General features: G+C 46.1%; 2 protein-coding genes across 4 annotated transcripts in view; both read left to right on the top strand.

The window, feature by feature from the left end:
- Positions 1 to 9592, top strand: part of LOC104994537 (E3 ubiquitin-protein ligase TRIM39) — a 12056-nt gene extending 2464 nt beyond the window's left edge. The window contains exons 3-7 of the mRNA XM_010848165.1: positions 1705 to 1800; positions 4657 to 4887; positions 6070 to 6092; positions 6666 to 6781; positions 7593 to 9592. Of these exons, the coding sequence (XP_010846467.1) occupies positions 1705 to 1800; positions 4657 to 4887; positions 6070 to 6092; positions 6666 to 6781; positions 7593 to 8140 (1014 nt within the window). The 3' untranslated portion in view covers positions 8141 to 9592. The remainder of the gene's footprint in view (positions 1 to 1704; positions 1801 to 4656; positions 4888 to 6069; positions 6093 to 6665; positions 6782 to 7592) is intronic.
- A 1144-nt stretch (positions 9593 to 10736) lies between these two features.
- On the top strand, positions 10737 to 13526 carry RPP21 (ribonuclease P/MRP 21kDa subunit). 3 transcript variants are annotated; one of them, XM_010848164.1, is made up of 5 exons: positions 10737 to 11142; positions 11213 to 11313; positions 11409 to 11491; positions 12703 to 12828; positions 13228 to 13526. In XM_010848164.1, the coding sequence occupies exons 1-5, from the start codon at positions 10975 to 10977 to the stop codon at positions 13266 to 13268; spliced, it is 519 nt and encodes a 172-aa protein (XP_010846466.1). In that variant the 5' UTR covers positions 10737 to 10974; the 3' UTR covers positions 13269 to 13526. The 3 variants fall into 3 exon arrangements, with proteins under 3 accessions (XP_010846466.1, XP_010846465.1, XP_010846464.1); XM_010848163.1 differs by lacking the exon at positions 13228 to 13526 and adding an exon at positions 12971 to 13221 and having other exon boundaries at positions 10743 to 11142; positions 11237 to 11313; XM_010848162.1 differs by lacking the exon at positions 13228 to 13526 and adding an exon at positions 12971 to 13221 and having other exon boundaries at positions 10748 to 11142.
- Positions 13527 to 14864: the final 1338 nt, after the last annotated feature.

Genomic DNA, 14864 nt, shown 5'->3' with positions numbered 1-14864 from the left:
GGACAGTGCACATAGTCCCCTCTGATTGGTTGTCCTCAGGCATGAAGAAGAGCAGTAAGAAGTACCCGCCAAATTTCTTTCTTGACTTTGGTAACACATTTGAGTATGTGTGGTCTTAGAATGTACCCTATTTTTCATAAATGAATGAAACCACACAGAGAATCTCAGACTTAAGAAGAACTGAAAAATGGTCTGGTTCCTTCATTCTGTCCCCCTGCTCAGCACACCGCTTATTTACCCACTGGTATTGGGAACAGGTAACATCATTTTAGAATAATCCCAACCAGGCTAAGCTAAACCAGCCTGTTTTCATCTTCCCCAGCTAATGGGTAACATGACACCTGGTTTAACTTACTGCTGAGACACAGGGTAAATGTTTGAGTAATAGGAACTAGAGATTTTACTGTCTTAGCACTTTATCAAGTAGTTTGCCTAATTATGTTAATTAAGTCTTACAAACAAGACTTTATGGTAGTTCACAGAATAATCAAGATTTTATTTCATTTGCAAGTGGTTAGAGTTGTATAGGAAAACAAATTTAAAAGGATATCAGGGACTTCCTTGGCAGTCCAGTTGTTAAGACTCCATGCTTCCAGTGCTGCAGGGATTCAATCCTTGGTCAGGGAACTAAGGTCCTGCATGCCATGTGGCCAAAAACAGAAGAAGGATATCAGGGTACATAAGGTCACTGTCAGTACAGGCAATTCCTTCAGTTAGAAAATGAATAGGGCTAGGGAAGAACGGAGAGTTGGTGACAACTGGACACAGTGAGATTCAATGAAAGTTTTGCAAGCAAGGAAGGCTTGGAGACAGGCTGGTGGCAGGAGGAGGGACCTATAGGAAGTTGACACTTCATGAGCAAGGAACGGAGTTGATTAAGAGGTGGTCAGATGAAAGAGGAGAGTGAAAAAGTTGGCCTAAAGCTCAACATTCAGAAAACTGAATGGCATCTGGTCCCATCACTTCATGGCAAATAGATGGGGAAACAGTGGAAACAGTGTCAGACTTTATTTTGGGGGGGCTCCAAAATCACTGCAGGTGGTGACTGCAGCCATGAAGTTAAAAGACGCCTACTCCTTGGAAGGAAAGTTATGACCAATCCAGATAGCATATTAAAAAGCAGAGACATTACTTTGCCAACAAAGGTCCATCTAGTCAAGGCTATGGTTTTTCCAGTGGTCATGTAGGGATGTGATAGTTGGACTGTGAAGAAGGCTGAGCACCGAAGAATTGATGCTTTTGAACTGTGGTGTTGGAGAAGACTCTTGAGAGTCCCTTGGACTGCAAGGAGATCCAACCAGTCCATTCTAAAGGAGATTATCCCTGGGTGTTCATTGGAAGGAGTGATGCTGAAGCTGAAACTCCAGTAATTTGGCCACCTCATGCGAAGAGTTGACTCATTGGAAAAGACTCTGATGCTGGGAGGGATTGGGGGCAGAGGGAGAAAGGGATGACAGAGGATGAGACGGCTGGATGGCATCACCGACTTGATGGACATGAGTTTGAGTAAACTCTGGGAGTTGGTGATGGGCAGGGAGGCCTGGCGTGCTGCGATTCATGGGGTCACAGAGTCGGACACGACTGAGCGACTGAACTGAACTAAGATGAATAGGAAGCAAGTAGTTTAAAACAAATGGATTAAGCTCTGAACATAGGCTGTACCAGCCAACCACAAATGTTGTTCTCCTACTTCACACCTCTCAGGAAAAACTGCAGAAGTGCCTGGAGCCCCTGGAGCAGAAGCTGCAGGAGATCAGCCGCTGTAAGTCCGCTGAGGAGAAGAAGCCTGGCGAACTCAAGGTAAAGGCAGGCAGTCCCATTTGGCCTGCCCTACAGGCAATAACTGAACATTGTTAGTCACTCAGTCATGTCCAACTGTTTGTGACCCTGTGGACTGTAGCCCACCAGGTTCCTTCTCTTCATAGAACTCTCCAGGCAGAAATACTGGAGTGGGTTGCCATTCCCTTCTCCAGGGGATCTTCCTGACCCAGGGATCAAACCCATTGCAGGCAGATTCTTTACCATCTTAGCCACCAGGGAATCCCTGAACATTAGCCACACATTATTTAACTGAACATTAATGACGCATTATTTAATCCACCATTTTTGGTTTATTAAAAAATGCTCTTCTCTCAAAAACGATGATATTTTATTAAGCTTGATTGTCATTAAACATTGTACTTAAATTATTTGCCATGGATTAAGACTTGAGGAGAAGGATATAAGGGGTGAAGGATTTGGCGAGTTGAGGGAGTTCATGGCCGCTGGTCTCCTTTTCTTTGTAGAGCAGGAAGGAGGCTCTTTGCTGGAGAATGTGGAAGGTGCACTGGGGAGGAAGGATGAAGAACCTGCCCGAGAGCTCCCAGAACCCCCCAGCCACATTAGGACCACATTCTCTTAATTCACATAAGCTCGAGTATGCTAGGTAGTATGGTTTCCTAGAATGTTCTTCCCCTTCCCATCTTCTACCTATAGGATTCTGTCCATCCTAAAATGAAAACCATTTACTATGTAGCCTTTCCTGACCCTTCAGAAATTCACTTTCTTAATTTTCATACAATTTCACATCTTTTCTATAGTATTATCATATTTGTAGCCTGGTATTTTGGTATCTGCCTTATTTCTTCTATTGGATAGTGAAACATGTATGAATTTTAACAGTAAAAATAACTAGTATTTATTGATTCCTTGGCATTAATTCATTAGGTGTTCATGACATTCCAAACTTCAAGTATTGTATTAGTTCTTATGCTTGGTTCTGCCCAGTTTTAAGTTCTAAGAGGTCAGGCTAGCCTTGGCCCCAGTGGAACACAGAGAAGGTACAAGAAAAGGAGAAGGGAGTCCAGCAAAGCATATTAGGCAAGAGTGAACTTAGATACCCTATAGGGTAAGTCTTGTTATCTCCAGTTTACACAGAAGGAAACAGAACTTGAATCAGTGTCTAGTCCAAGATCATACAGCCATTATGTGGCAAAACCAGAGATACTAATTCTGTTGTTGCTGCTAAGTTGCTTCAGTCGTGTCCGACTCTGTGCGACCCCATAGACGGCAGCCCACCAGGCTCCCCCATCCCTGGGATTCTCCAGGCAAGAACACTGGAGTGGGTTGCCATTTCCTTCTCCAATGCATGAAAGTGAAAAGGGAAAGTAAAGTCGCTCAGTCGTGTCCGACTCTGAGCAACCCCATGGACTGCAGCCCACCAGGCTCCTCCGTCCATGGGATTTTCCAGGCAAGAATACTGGAGTGGGGTGCCATTGCCTTCTCCGACTGATTCTGCAGGAATCAATAAATATTTATTAAGCTTCCAGTATAGGCCACACCCTGTCTTTGACACCGGGCCATTGATGACCAAAAACATGGTCCTTGCCCTCCTTGAGCTTACTGTCAGGTAGAGAAAATAGAAACAACAGACACAAAAAGCACAGCTGCAAATTCCCAAGAATATGGCAGAGAAACTCAACGTCATTAAAGCCTTCCAGAAGAAATAAATGAGATTTAGGGATTACCAAGAACTAAACAGGTTTGACATTAGTGGGAACACTAGTGTGTGTTTGTTTTTTAACAATGACAACATTTCAACAGGAAGCAAGTATTATTACCTTAGTCCTTTATGCATTTTAAAAACACACATTTGAAATTTTAAAAAGTTGAACTAATTTTGATTGCAAAGGTAAACTTTAAAAAGTTATTGTCTTGAAACACTTAAAATCTGTGAAAATGAAGCTTATTCCTAATCATTAGCTTTCCTCTTCCTATTGATCACATTCTTAAGGGTAAAGGATGGAGAAGGAAATAAAAGGTTTAAAAACCTGCTAAATGCTTGAATAGAACTGTGGTGTGGGTTTTTTTTTAATGTAAATTATCATTTCAGTCGTCTCAGAAACTGTCACCAATCACCAACTTTCCTTCAGTGACTTTTGAATTCTCTTTCTTCCCTCTCCCTCATCCCCACCTCCAGACCCAATGCCCCTTTTATTTTTTCACATCTATAACCCATTCCTGGGGTGTAAACTGTCAGTCTCTGAAGTGACTTGAAACTTTAGCAGGCTCAGCCCTGAAATCTAAATTTATATTTTATAACAGTCCATTACTAAAATCTTACTGATTCTGATACTTTTCCAGTTTTTCCATCTATGGTTTTTATCAAGTAGATGTCTTGCAGTGTACAAATTATGACAATCTCTAACTTTCCAGTATTTGTGTTTTGCTTTTCTTGACAATTTGCGTTAGCTAGAACTTAAGAGTAAGAGATAGCAGAGCCATCTCTGCTATTAGTACTTGTCATATTATTGCAGCAGTATTACCGCGGTATCTCTGTAATAGTACTTGTCATATTATTGAGTTCTTATGTCTTGAATTTTTTTACTACAACATAAAAGTATGCTTTTTAGAAGTTAATTTAGTAAATAAAATAATTTTTCAGCATTGGTTTATTTTTTTATCTCAATGATCTTCATCCCAAGGTATCAGTAAGGGTGCTAATGGGGATAGAGCCGTTCTTTACAGAAGGAAATATCAATGGAGAGAAACATGAGTGTCCTTTTAAACTCTTTCCAATGACACTTGAAGTCTGTGAATTCATACACATGGTGGGTGAGGAAGGTATCCTATGCCCCACTGACCCTGTTAAACATAACACCCACCCTCTGTTCTCAGAGACTGGTGGAAAGTCGCCGACAGCAGATCCTAAAGGAATTTGAAGAGCTTCACCGACGGCTGGATGAAGAGCAGCAGGTGTTACTTTCACGGCTGGAGGAGGAGGAACAGGACATTCTACAGCGCCTCCGAGAAAATGCTGCTCACCTTGGAGACAAGCGCCGGGACCTCGCCCACTTGGCTGCTGAGGTGGAGGGCAAGTGCTTACAGTCGGGCTTCGAGATGCTTAAGGTTCGACCTTTGCCCCTGCATAGCCACTCAGGCCGAGCGCAGTCTAGCTTTGCACAGGTCATTCTGTCAGCCTGCAATGCTCACTCCTCCACTCTGCCTCTCTAAATCCAGTTCTTTCTTCCAGACATGCTCAAAGGATTTTTCTCTACAGAAAGCCTTCTCTGATTTCTCACATCCCCTTTTGATCACTTCTGTGTTCTTATGTCTTGTCAACAATTACGTGCTTAATTTGTACCAAAGAAAAAACTCACTTTTTTGAGAGGAGGGCAGTCTAGTCTAAATTAGTGAAAAATCTATGCATTAAAAATTGTGTAAAATGCAGTAACTGTTACTTTTAAGTCCTGGAACTTGATTTACCTAGTGCTCAAAAAGAATAGAAAAATAGTGTGATGACACTTGAAATAATGTATAGTAACATGCTGCTTTTGATATGTAAATAGTGCCTCTAAAATGTTTGAAATAGTCTGTTTTCTTAAGCAAATGAATGGTGTTAGCAAGATTCCAGGAAACATATTTCTTATCTTAGAGATCACATTACCAGCATTTGAATCATTGAGGCTTTGTTGTATATTTACCTGCATGTTATATATTGCTTGGTATTTATTCTCATGTCCTTTCATGTATGTGTGTTCTGCCTTCCACATTAAACTGGGAAATCCTTGGCGGGGCAGAGATTTGTCTTCTTTGTCTTCTGGACCCCAAGTATTCACAAATCAGGATTGGCACGCACTTATTAATATTTATTAACCAATACTAGACAAGGGATACCAAACCACAATGGGAGAGAGTGATTCATTCCTATGCCAGCAGTCTAGAACTATCTCTACTGATTCTCGAGGAGGCAGGTGTGTGGTTGGTACTTGGGGGACAGAGCAAAGAGCAGACAATCCTATCCCTGGCATTAAGCTCCCGGTGTTCTTGAGGAACAAAGACAAACACACAGGAAACTATTTGGAAGTGACATCAATTACCAAGTTTCATGATGACTGAGAGCTGAAGGTGGGGGTTAGGTTGGGAAAGATGTACTCAGATCCCTCTGGAGTTAGTCCCCTTTGCACTGTGACCCTTAGGTTGTCCTGTGCCTGTTTAATAGTTCTAGAACTTTGGGGAGGAGGGGAACCTTTTGCCTGTAGGGCCCTTGACTACCAGGACCAATATTGCTTTCTTTTCTCCTTCCTCTAGGATGTCAAAAGTACCCTGGAAAAGTAAGTGATTCTTGTATCTCTTCGAGTGAGTTAGGTCTTGGCTTAAAGAGTAGGGGTGCAGTAAGGAGCTGGGGGAGTAAGAATGGGAAAGTCATGCAGTGTTTGGGTAGAAAAAGGGAGAAGGGTTTTTGCATCCATGAAGCCAATTACAGAGCAAATGATTGGGAGTACTAGTCTGTTCCCCTTTACCGTTTGAGCATCAGGACTTCCTTGGTAGGGTAGATACCAACATAATGTAATAGAACCAGATTCGGCCTGGGCCTGTGGGTAGAATCATGTCCAAACAAGATGGAAGGAGGAATGGGTTGGGGAGTAGGGGTGATATCTCTTTGCATGAAATATAACAATACCTCCAGAAAGTTCTAAAACTCATTCTTAAGGATTTGTCCAAGGGACCACCTTTCTTTCCATAGATAGGCAAGAGAAAGCAGTGAGTACTTATCTTGAGAGAGGAGAAAGTACAAGGATGAATGATTTTAGTTTCTCCCTAAAGATGACAGCATCTGAATAGTGACTAAGCTGGAGCTTCCCCTGACCCTGCCCTTTCTTCCCCTATCTCCCCATCCCTCCTAGATGTGAGAAGGTGAAGACCATGGAGGTGACTTCAGTATCCATAGAGCTGGAAAAGAACTTCAGCAATTTCCCCCGACAGTACTTTGCACTAAGGAAAATCCTTAAACAGCTAATTGGTGAGTTGTTCCCAAAAGGAAACTAGCAAAGGGAATCAACAGAGAGAAGGAAGTCTTTAGGTCCTACTTTATCTGGACTTCAGTTATCCCTGCTGTCACTTTTCATGCCTGTATCCACATCCACTCCTTTACCTGGCTTCTAATCTCACTCTGAGTCACAGAACTCAAAGTGAGAAGCCTCAGGTGTCATCTGCTCTTAGTCCCACATTTTGTAAATAGGGACCCAGAGAGGTTAAATAATTTGCCAAAAACTGGTCTCCTCTTAGTCCCACACTTTTCTAAATAGGGACCCAGAGAGGTTAAATAATTTGCTGAAAACTGGTCTCCTCTTGAGAATGAAAGGGAGTCTCATTAATACTTACTCAGAAAACAGGCATAAGCCAGACTGTTGGAGGAAAACAGACACATGGTAACCGCATCGCCAGACTGTAATGCTCTCTTGCGCTGTATCCTTCTTAACATTTTTCATTGTTTCTGGCCCTTGGTCTGTGCCTTGTACTTCTCCACCCAGTGAAATGCATGGTGATATCAGAGGAATAGAGGGAGGACCAGGCAGGAGCCTCAAGCACCAGCCCTTGCAGAGTCAAGAGATCATTACCTGTTTATTTTAGGGCCAGGATGAGAAGCCATTGTTCCCTCCCCTCTCCACCCCCGCCTTAGGTGACACTGAGGATTGAGAAGGTTAACCAAACCATGGGGTTCTGGGGGCTTTCAGGGGGCAGGCTCTGTAAAGGCAGGCTGGAAGAGTGAGGCGGGGGCGTTTAGCTATTCCCATCCTCATCTAGCTCCCCACTGTGGCTTCTTCCGCCAGCGGATGTGACCCTGGACCCTGAAACTGCTCATCCTAATCTAGTCCTGTCGGAAGATCGTAAGAGCGTCAAGTTCGTGGAGACAAGACTCCGGGATCTCCCTGATACACCACGGCGTTTCACCTTCTACCCTTGCGTCCTGGCTACTGAGGGTTTCACCTCGGGTCGACACTACTGGGAGGTGGAGGTGGGCGACAAGACCCACTGGGCAGTGGGCGTGTGCCGGGACTCCGTGAGCCGAAAGGGTGAACTGACCCCGCTTCCTGAGACTGGCTACTGGCGGGTGCGGCTATGGAACGGGGACAAGTACGCAGCCACCACCACGCCTTTTACCCCTTTGCACATCAAGGTGAAACCCAAGCGGGTGGGCATATTCCTAGACTATGAGGCCGGCACACTGTCTTTTTACAACGTCACAGACCGCTCTCATATCTACACCTTCACTGATACTTTTACTGAGAAACTTTGGCCCCTCTTCTATCCAGGCATCCGGGCGGGTCGGAAGAATGCTGCACCACTCACAATCAGGCCCCCAACAGATTGGGAGTGACAGGTCGGGGCATGGGAATCATCAGGGTGAGGCAGGGTCAAGAGCTACAGGCCTTCCTTCCTGTGACCTGCTGGAATGTCTTCGTGTCTGCCTGGTTCTGGTTCTGAACCATGTGGGAGAACACCTTGGTTTCCCGAATGGTTTATGTGGAGGAGTAGGTAGGACTGGACTAGGTCGAGAGCACTGCAGTGTCTCCCTCCTGACAGGGTGGAGAGCTGGTCCTCAGGGGGTGGTCTCCCCTGAAGTCCATCGGATTTGCTATTGCACAAGGACCGGTTGGGAAGGAAGGAGAGACTTTTCCAGAAACAACAAGTCTGTGGAAGGGTCTGACTTGCTCAAACCAGAGAAGGAAACAGAAACCCCTGTACAGCCTTTCAGGGGGTTCTTTGACCCAGAATAGACTTGTTTTTTTTTTAGGAAGATCTCAGGGGTCTTTGTACCTCTAATTGAAATAAAGGTGAATGACAGTTGTTCTCATGGGTCTAGAAGTTGAGGAGTTATTTTCAGGGCAGAGATTGGGCATCAAGAAGTTTAGAACGAAGGTCAGGAAAGAGGGCTAAAGGACCCGATTCCTAGAGACTAATGAAAGAGAGAAGGGTTTCTTCGGTTCCATTATGAGTAGGATTGGCCAGAGGTAGGAATGTGAGGAGGAGGGAGTAGGAAGAAAGAGAACCCAGGTCCCTGCCTCCATCTTCAGCAGGCCTGGCTTGTCGCCTGCTTTCTTGTAGTTGTTTGTTTCCAAGAGCTGTTACCTTGCTCATCTGGAGGGGCAAGATGCAAGAGATCATGCAGGACATGTCTACCCTCTCACTGCTTCCCCAAGGGAACTTGGAAAGGAGAGTCAGGTATTAGAGGAAAGAGAAAAGCATTCCTATCCAAAGCCCTGGCCTTAAAGAATGGCTCCAAGTAGTTGCTCCCAAGTTGTCAGCCTTGTTACCTGGCTAAGGTATCCAAGCCAGACAGGGAGAAAGAAACTGGTGTCTTCCTTACCCTGGGGACAGGGTAGAAGAGGGTAGCATGTTTAGGGGAGAGCCAGACAGGCAACTTCCTTTGGCCTGTGTGCATCTGGCCTGAAACTAGTGTTCATAAGAGCCGGTTTTTTGTTTGTTTGTTGCCATCCTTCACGTTTTGCCATTTCTCCTATCAGAGAATGTAAATCATTTTAATGTTAGGGCAAAATAAACAACCTATAGGGTACATATGTTACAGAAAAGGTAACGCAATGCATGCCAAACCAAACTAAAATGACTGGATTATCTGCTACTGGCTAATCAGGGGTTCACAGAAGACTGGGACAAGAAACTGCAATTTATTGAGGGCATTTCAGCTCCTCCTACCACCTCAACAGGACTTCGTCCAGACTCTCCTCTTACCTTTGTGCCTTGACTGTGGTTCTTTGTGGCAAGATGCTTTGGTTGGTAAAACATAATATGGAACAAAGGATCCACTGAAGTAATCTTTGTGTCCTGTGGTAATTTGACAGTAACCTCTGTTGATGTGTTAGAAACTTGAATGTTAAAAATGCATGTTCCTTGGAGTTCCCTGGCAGTCCAGTGTCAGCACTCCACATTTTCACTGTTGGGGGCCTGGGTTTGATCCCTGGTGGGGGAACTTTAGATCCCACAAGCCTTGTAGTGTGGCCTCAAAAAAAAAAAAAAAAAAAGCATATTCCTGGTGCTTGCCCTCAGTGATTGATTGAGGTCTGGAGTGGGCCTGGGCATATCTGCCTTTTAAACATATGCCTTATTTGAGTCTGGAGGCCCTTGTGAAAGTAATCTGAGAGGAAATTTCAGCCTTTTCTTTCAAACTGGAGTCCTGATTGGGGCAAGGTGTGGGGGGCGGTAGTTGAGAGAGGAGAGAATTCTCATCCTCTGCTGACATCGCTACCCTCTCCCCATCTCAGGGTTTATGCATATTCTGCCCCTCTACTTCTAACCTCAGGAAGGAGTGGTATTAATTATGAAGCAGAAGCAGGAGGTCAAACAGCAAAGGAGAGGCGGAGATCGAAGGGAGGGATGTGAAGTACTACAGGGGATGTTTCTTCAGGGGGAGGGGATGCTGTTGAAAGGTTTCTGTGCTCACTGCATCTGGTAAGTGGAAAAGATTGGGAGGAAGCTGTGCTTTCTAAGGGCCAGGAGCCCTCTTCCCTCCCTCCACTACCCTCATGATCCTTTCCAGCATCACTCCCACTGGCACCAGTGCCTTTTTTTAAAAAAAAAGGGAGACCTGCTGCTTCTGTCTGTAGGTCTTCCAGGCATCTGCCTTTGCCTTCAGGAGCATAGGGCAGAAAGTCTAGCTGGGTATAAACTGCACCTAACCATCTCCCATTGGAGAAGGCAATAGCACCCCACTCCAGTATTCTTGCCTGGAAAATCCCATGGACGGAGGAGCCTCTTAGGCTGCAGTCCATGGGGTCACGAAGAGTCGAACACGACTGAGCGACTTCACTTTCACTTTTCACTTTCATGCTTTGGAGAAGGAAATGGCAACCCACTCCAGTGTTCTTGCCTGGAGAATCCCAGGGATGGGGAAGCCTGGTGGGCTGCCGTCTATGGGGTCACACAGAGTCGGACACGACTGAAGCGACTTAGCAGCAGCAACCATCTCCCAACCTATCTGCCTAAAGAAGAGTCTTCTGTCCTGACGATGTTTAGGGGTTTAAGACTTCTGCTCAACTAACTTCTCCAGTCTCTGCCTAATATAATTATTGGCTTGAGAAAGACTAGGGGGAGGCCCCTGGACTCTGCAGGGGCGGAGGGGATTTGCAAATAGTTGGGTCTGTGAGGCCACAGGGTGGCGCCAGAGAAAGGAAGGCTAGAAAGAAAGGAGCGCACATGGCTCCCGGAACCACAATTCCCAGGAGGTCTTGCGCGGACGCCGGGGGCGTGGGTATCCTGGGGGCGGGGCCTGTGGACGGTCGCGTGTGGAGAGCTCGCGCAGCGCGGATGGCGGGGACGGTGAAGGACCGCGAGGCCTTCCAGAGGCTCAACTTCTTGTACCAGGTGAGTCCACGGCGCACGCACGGCGGGGAGCCCAATGAGGAGAGCCCCCAGTGACGGCTCACTCCCCCAGGCCGCCCACTGCGTCCTCGCTCAGGATCCAGAGAACCAGGCGCTAGCGAGATTTTACTGCCACACGGAGAGGACCATAGCGAAGCGGCTTGTATTACGGCGGTAAGAGGGGTTATGGAGCCCGGCAGGGAGCGGGACGGGGGAAAGACTAGAGAGGGAGAGCGGGCGTCCAGACCACCACCTGCCTCCGCCCCCAGGGACCCCTCGGTGAAGCGAACTCTCTGCCGTGGCTGCTCTTCCCTCCTCATCCCGGGTCTGACCTGCACCCAGCGCCAGAGACGTGAGTACTCCCTCTTGCTGAGGTGGGATGTATGAGGAACACCTGTGGGCTGGGGAGGGGACGGGTAGTGATCCCTTTCTCGAGGCAGACGCGTGCCAGGTGTGGGATTTGAGTCGGTGGCTTTCTCTGAGTTGTTAACTCTACTTGGACAGACAGATCTGGGCAGTAGAAAAATGATGTTGCCCTGAGAGGCAACCTCGCCCGGCCATGATAATAGATGTTATTTGACATCATAGAGGATGATTCCTATCTTCATTCGTTCACTCAAGAATTATTTTTCTGAGATGTGTCAAGGATTTCTCTAGAATCAACATTCTCATTGAAATATGGTCTCATGGGATGGACTAAGACAGGAACAATTAGAATAGCCTAGAAAAATGCTTCGGAGAAGGCGATGGCACCCCACTCCAGTACTCTTGCCTGGAAAATCCCGTGGACGGAGGAGCCCAGTAGGCTGCAGTCCATGGGGTTGGTCAGTCAGACAGGACTGAGCTACTTCACTTTCACTTTTCACCTTCATGCATTGGAGAAGGAAATGGCAACCCACTCAAGTATTCTTGCCTGGAGAATCCCAGGGACAGGGGAGCCTGGTGGGCTGCCGTCTATGGGGTCGCACAGAGTCGGACACGACTGAAGCGACTTAGCAGTAGCAGAAAAATGCTTCAGTTAGGGGAGTAGAATACTAAGTTATTTAAACCAGTGATGGTGAGGTTCATTACAAGAGCAGGGGAGTAGGAGATGGAAGTCCTTGCCATTTGTGAGGTCTCAGGAAAGAAAATGGCAACCCACTCCAGTGTTCTTGCCTGGAGAACCCCAGGGACGGGGAAGCCTGGTAGAATGCTGTCCATGGAGTCACACAGAGTCGGACACGACTGAAGTGACTTAGCAGTAGCAGCAGGAAAGAAAGCCTGTGTTGCTGTCAAGGAACTGAGAGTTCAGGAGGTGGGCTTTGAGGTGGGCAAGGGCAAGACCTGAGGTGGGAGAGGGAAACAGGGCAGATCTTGAAGAGTCTCGTTAAGGAGTTTGGACTTTGTCTTAAAGGGTGCCAAGAAAATGATAGACTTTGTTCAGGGACCTGACGCCATCAAATTTGCGTTCAAGATGGGGAGGGAGGAGAATCCCTACTAGAAAACAATGGAGGCAACACTGGGTTCAGGAGACCTTTTCTTCTCCTAAACCTGGGCACTGTCTTTCTCCCACATGCATTCCAGGCTGCAAGGGTCAGCGCTGGACTGTACAGACCTGCCTGACATGCCAGCGCAGCCAACGGTTCCTCAACGACCCGAGGCATGTGCTCTGGGGAGACCGGCCCGAGGCCCAGCTGGGGAACCAGGCAGGTGAGAGGTGGTTGAGAAAATGGGGGTTAACCCAGGGAGTAGAGACAATGGGTAACAGACAGCTGCAGAGGACAAATGGGTGAGTTTTGGGTTGGTGTGAAAAGTGCCAGTCTTCAAAAACTAATTCTACTCATCTACTTAGATCCCAAACCACCACAGCCCTTGCCAAACACAGCCCACCCCATTCCAGCCCAGCTTCCTAAGAAGAAAGTGCAGCCTCAGAGCTCCAGTCACCCGTGATGGACTCACCTTGTCTTCCAAATAAATTTTAATTCTGCTTAATTTTGTGTAATTCCATTCTGTGAATGTTTTAGCTCTTTCCTGTTTCTGTTGCATTTCTCTGTCACCAGTTGACCTCTTCTTTGTCCTTTTTGTATTTTGTTTTTGTCATCCTCTTAGTCCCACCATTCAGGAAGATCCCAGTTACCACTTGGCCTTGAGAAGTAACTCTCGTTTCCAGGACCCTGCCTCCCAAGTGCCCCTCCACCCTTGCCTCCTTGGTGCAATACCATGGTTGGAACTCAGGCTCCAGGGATGTTTGCAAGGCCCTGAGCTTAAGATAGTCCATTTTTAGGTAGTTCTGACTGTTGACTAAAGGGCTGGACAGACAAACTGCTGATGACACTGATGCTGTTTTTGTTTTATTTTGTTTAATATCTATTCGGCAGCACTTGAACTCTCTAGCTGTGGCATGCAAGGCTCAGTAGTTGCACCCAGGCGTGGTTTCTTCGTGGCACTTGGGATCTTAGTTCCCTGACCAAGGATACAACCTGCATCCCCTGCATTGCTAGTCAGATTGTTAACCACTGGACTACCAGGGAAGTCCCTGATGCTGTTTTTATTTTATTCTTTTTTAAATGTTATTATTGGAATATAACTACTTTACAGTGTTGTGTTCATTTCTGCTGTACAACAAAATGAATCAGCTATGTGTATACATGTATCCCCTCCCTCGGGAACCTCCCTCCCACCCCCTTATCCCATCCCAGTAGGTTATCATAGAGTACCGAGCTGAGCTTCCTGTGCTATACAGCAGCTTCCTCCTAGCTAGGTGTTTTACACATGGTAGTGTATATATGTCATTGATGCTGTTTTTAACAGAAGAAAAGAAGTTAGGGTGGGGTTGGCGGAGGGAGGGTTCAGATTCTGCAGGCCACTTTGTGTTGGGTCTTTTCCCAATCTCTATTTTCTTTTATAAAATTCTAACAAGAGACACTGTTCAACCTGAACTAATTAAAGTCAAAAGTACTAACAGAAGGACATTGGCTGATATTATACAATAAGTTCTGTAGGTAAACCTTCAGGGTTTTCTTGAGAATCAGTAAACAACAAAAATTGTTTTATTTGATATCCCTGGACAGTTTACTTGAGGACAGAATATCAGACTGACTTCTTTGCTGGATGCCAGCTACTCAGCTTACTCCAAAAGTAGACAAATAAGATTCACTATTCTCAGAATGCAGTTTTCTTTCTTCCCTTTCTCTTGTAAATCTTGGTTGCAGTTATTCATTGCTGCATAAAAATCACTGCATGATGTTGTAGCTTAAAACAATAGGTTATTTCCCCTGATTCTGTAGGCTAGACTGACTGACGGCTTGGCTGTGTGGTTATTCCATTCTGTATGGCATCAGCTGGAATCACTCAGCTGCATTTAGCTGGTGGCTGGTACCTGGTCTGGAAGACTCAAGAAGCTTCATTTGCATGTATGATACCTCATTGCTTCTCTGTGTGGCCTTGCTATGTAGCTGACTTTGACAGCCTCACAGCTTGGCTGTCTCTGGGTGGCTGGACTTCTTACATGGCTCTGGCTTCCACAGAGAGTAATCCAAGAAGACAAGCTCCAAGGTATGAGTGCTTGTCAAGCCTCTGTTCTCATCACGCTTGCTAGTGTCCCCTAGATGAGAGTAAATCACATGGCCAAGTCCAGGTTTAGTGTGGAAGGGGCTACGCTGGGGTGTGAATACTGGGAGGTTCACTGATTCCCTAAGGACCACCAGTGTAGCAATCTACCACATCCTCATTTTGCCTTTGTGCCT

Source organism: Bison bison, unplaced genomic scaffold (assembly GCF_000754665.1).
Source record: "Bison bison bison isolate TAMUID 2011002044 unplaced genomic scaffold, Bison_UMD1.0 scf7180017864260, whole genome shotgun sequence".
Classification (NCBI taxonomy): Eukaryota; Metazoa; Chordata; class Mammalia; order Artiodactyla; family Bovidae; genus Bison; species Bison bison.
The sequence above is the reverse complement of the archived record's forward strand: the minus strand, read 5'-3'. Positions and strand labels throughout refer to the sequence as shown.

Bases quoted from the DNA above. Each gene is read 5' to 3' on its own strand.
- RPP21 (XM_010848162.1), top strand. From the start codon at position 10,975: ATGGCTCCCGGAACCACAATTCCCAGGAGGTCTTGCGCGGACGCCGGG. The intron at 11,314-11,408 runs GTAAGAGGGGTT...CTCCGCCCCCAG, and splicing joins AAGCGGCTTGTATTACGGCG to GGACCCCTCGGTGAAGCGAA. The intron at 12,829-12,970 runs GTGAGAGGTGGT...TCATCTACTTAG, and splicing joins CCAGCTGGGGAACCAGGCAG to ATCCCAAACCACCACAGCCC.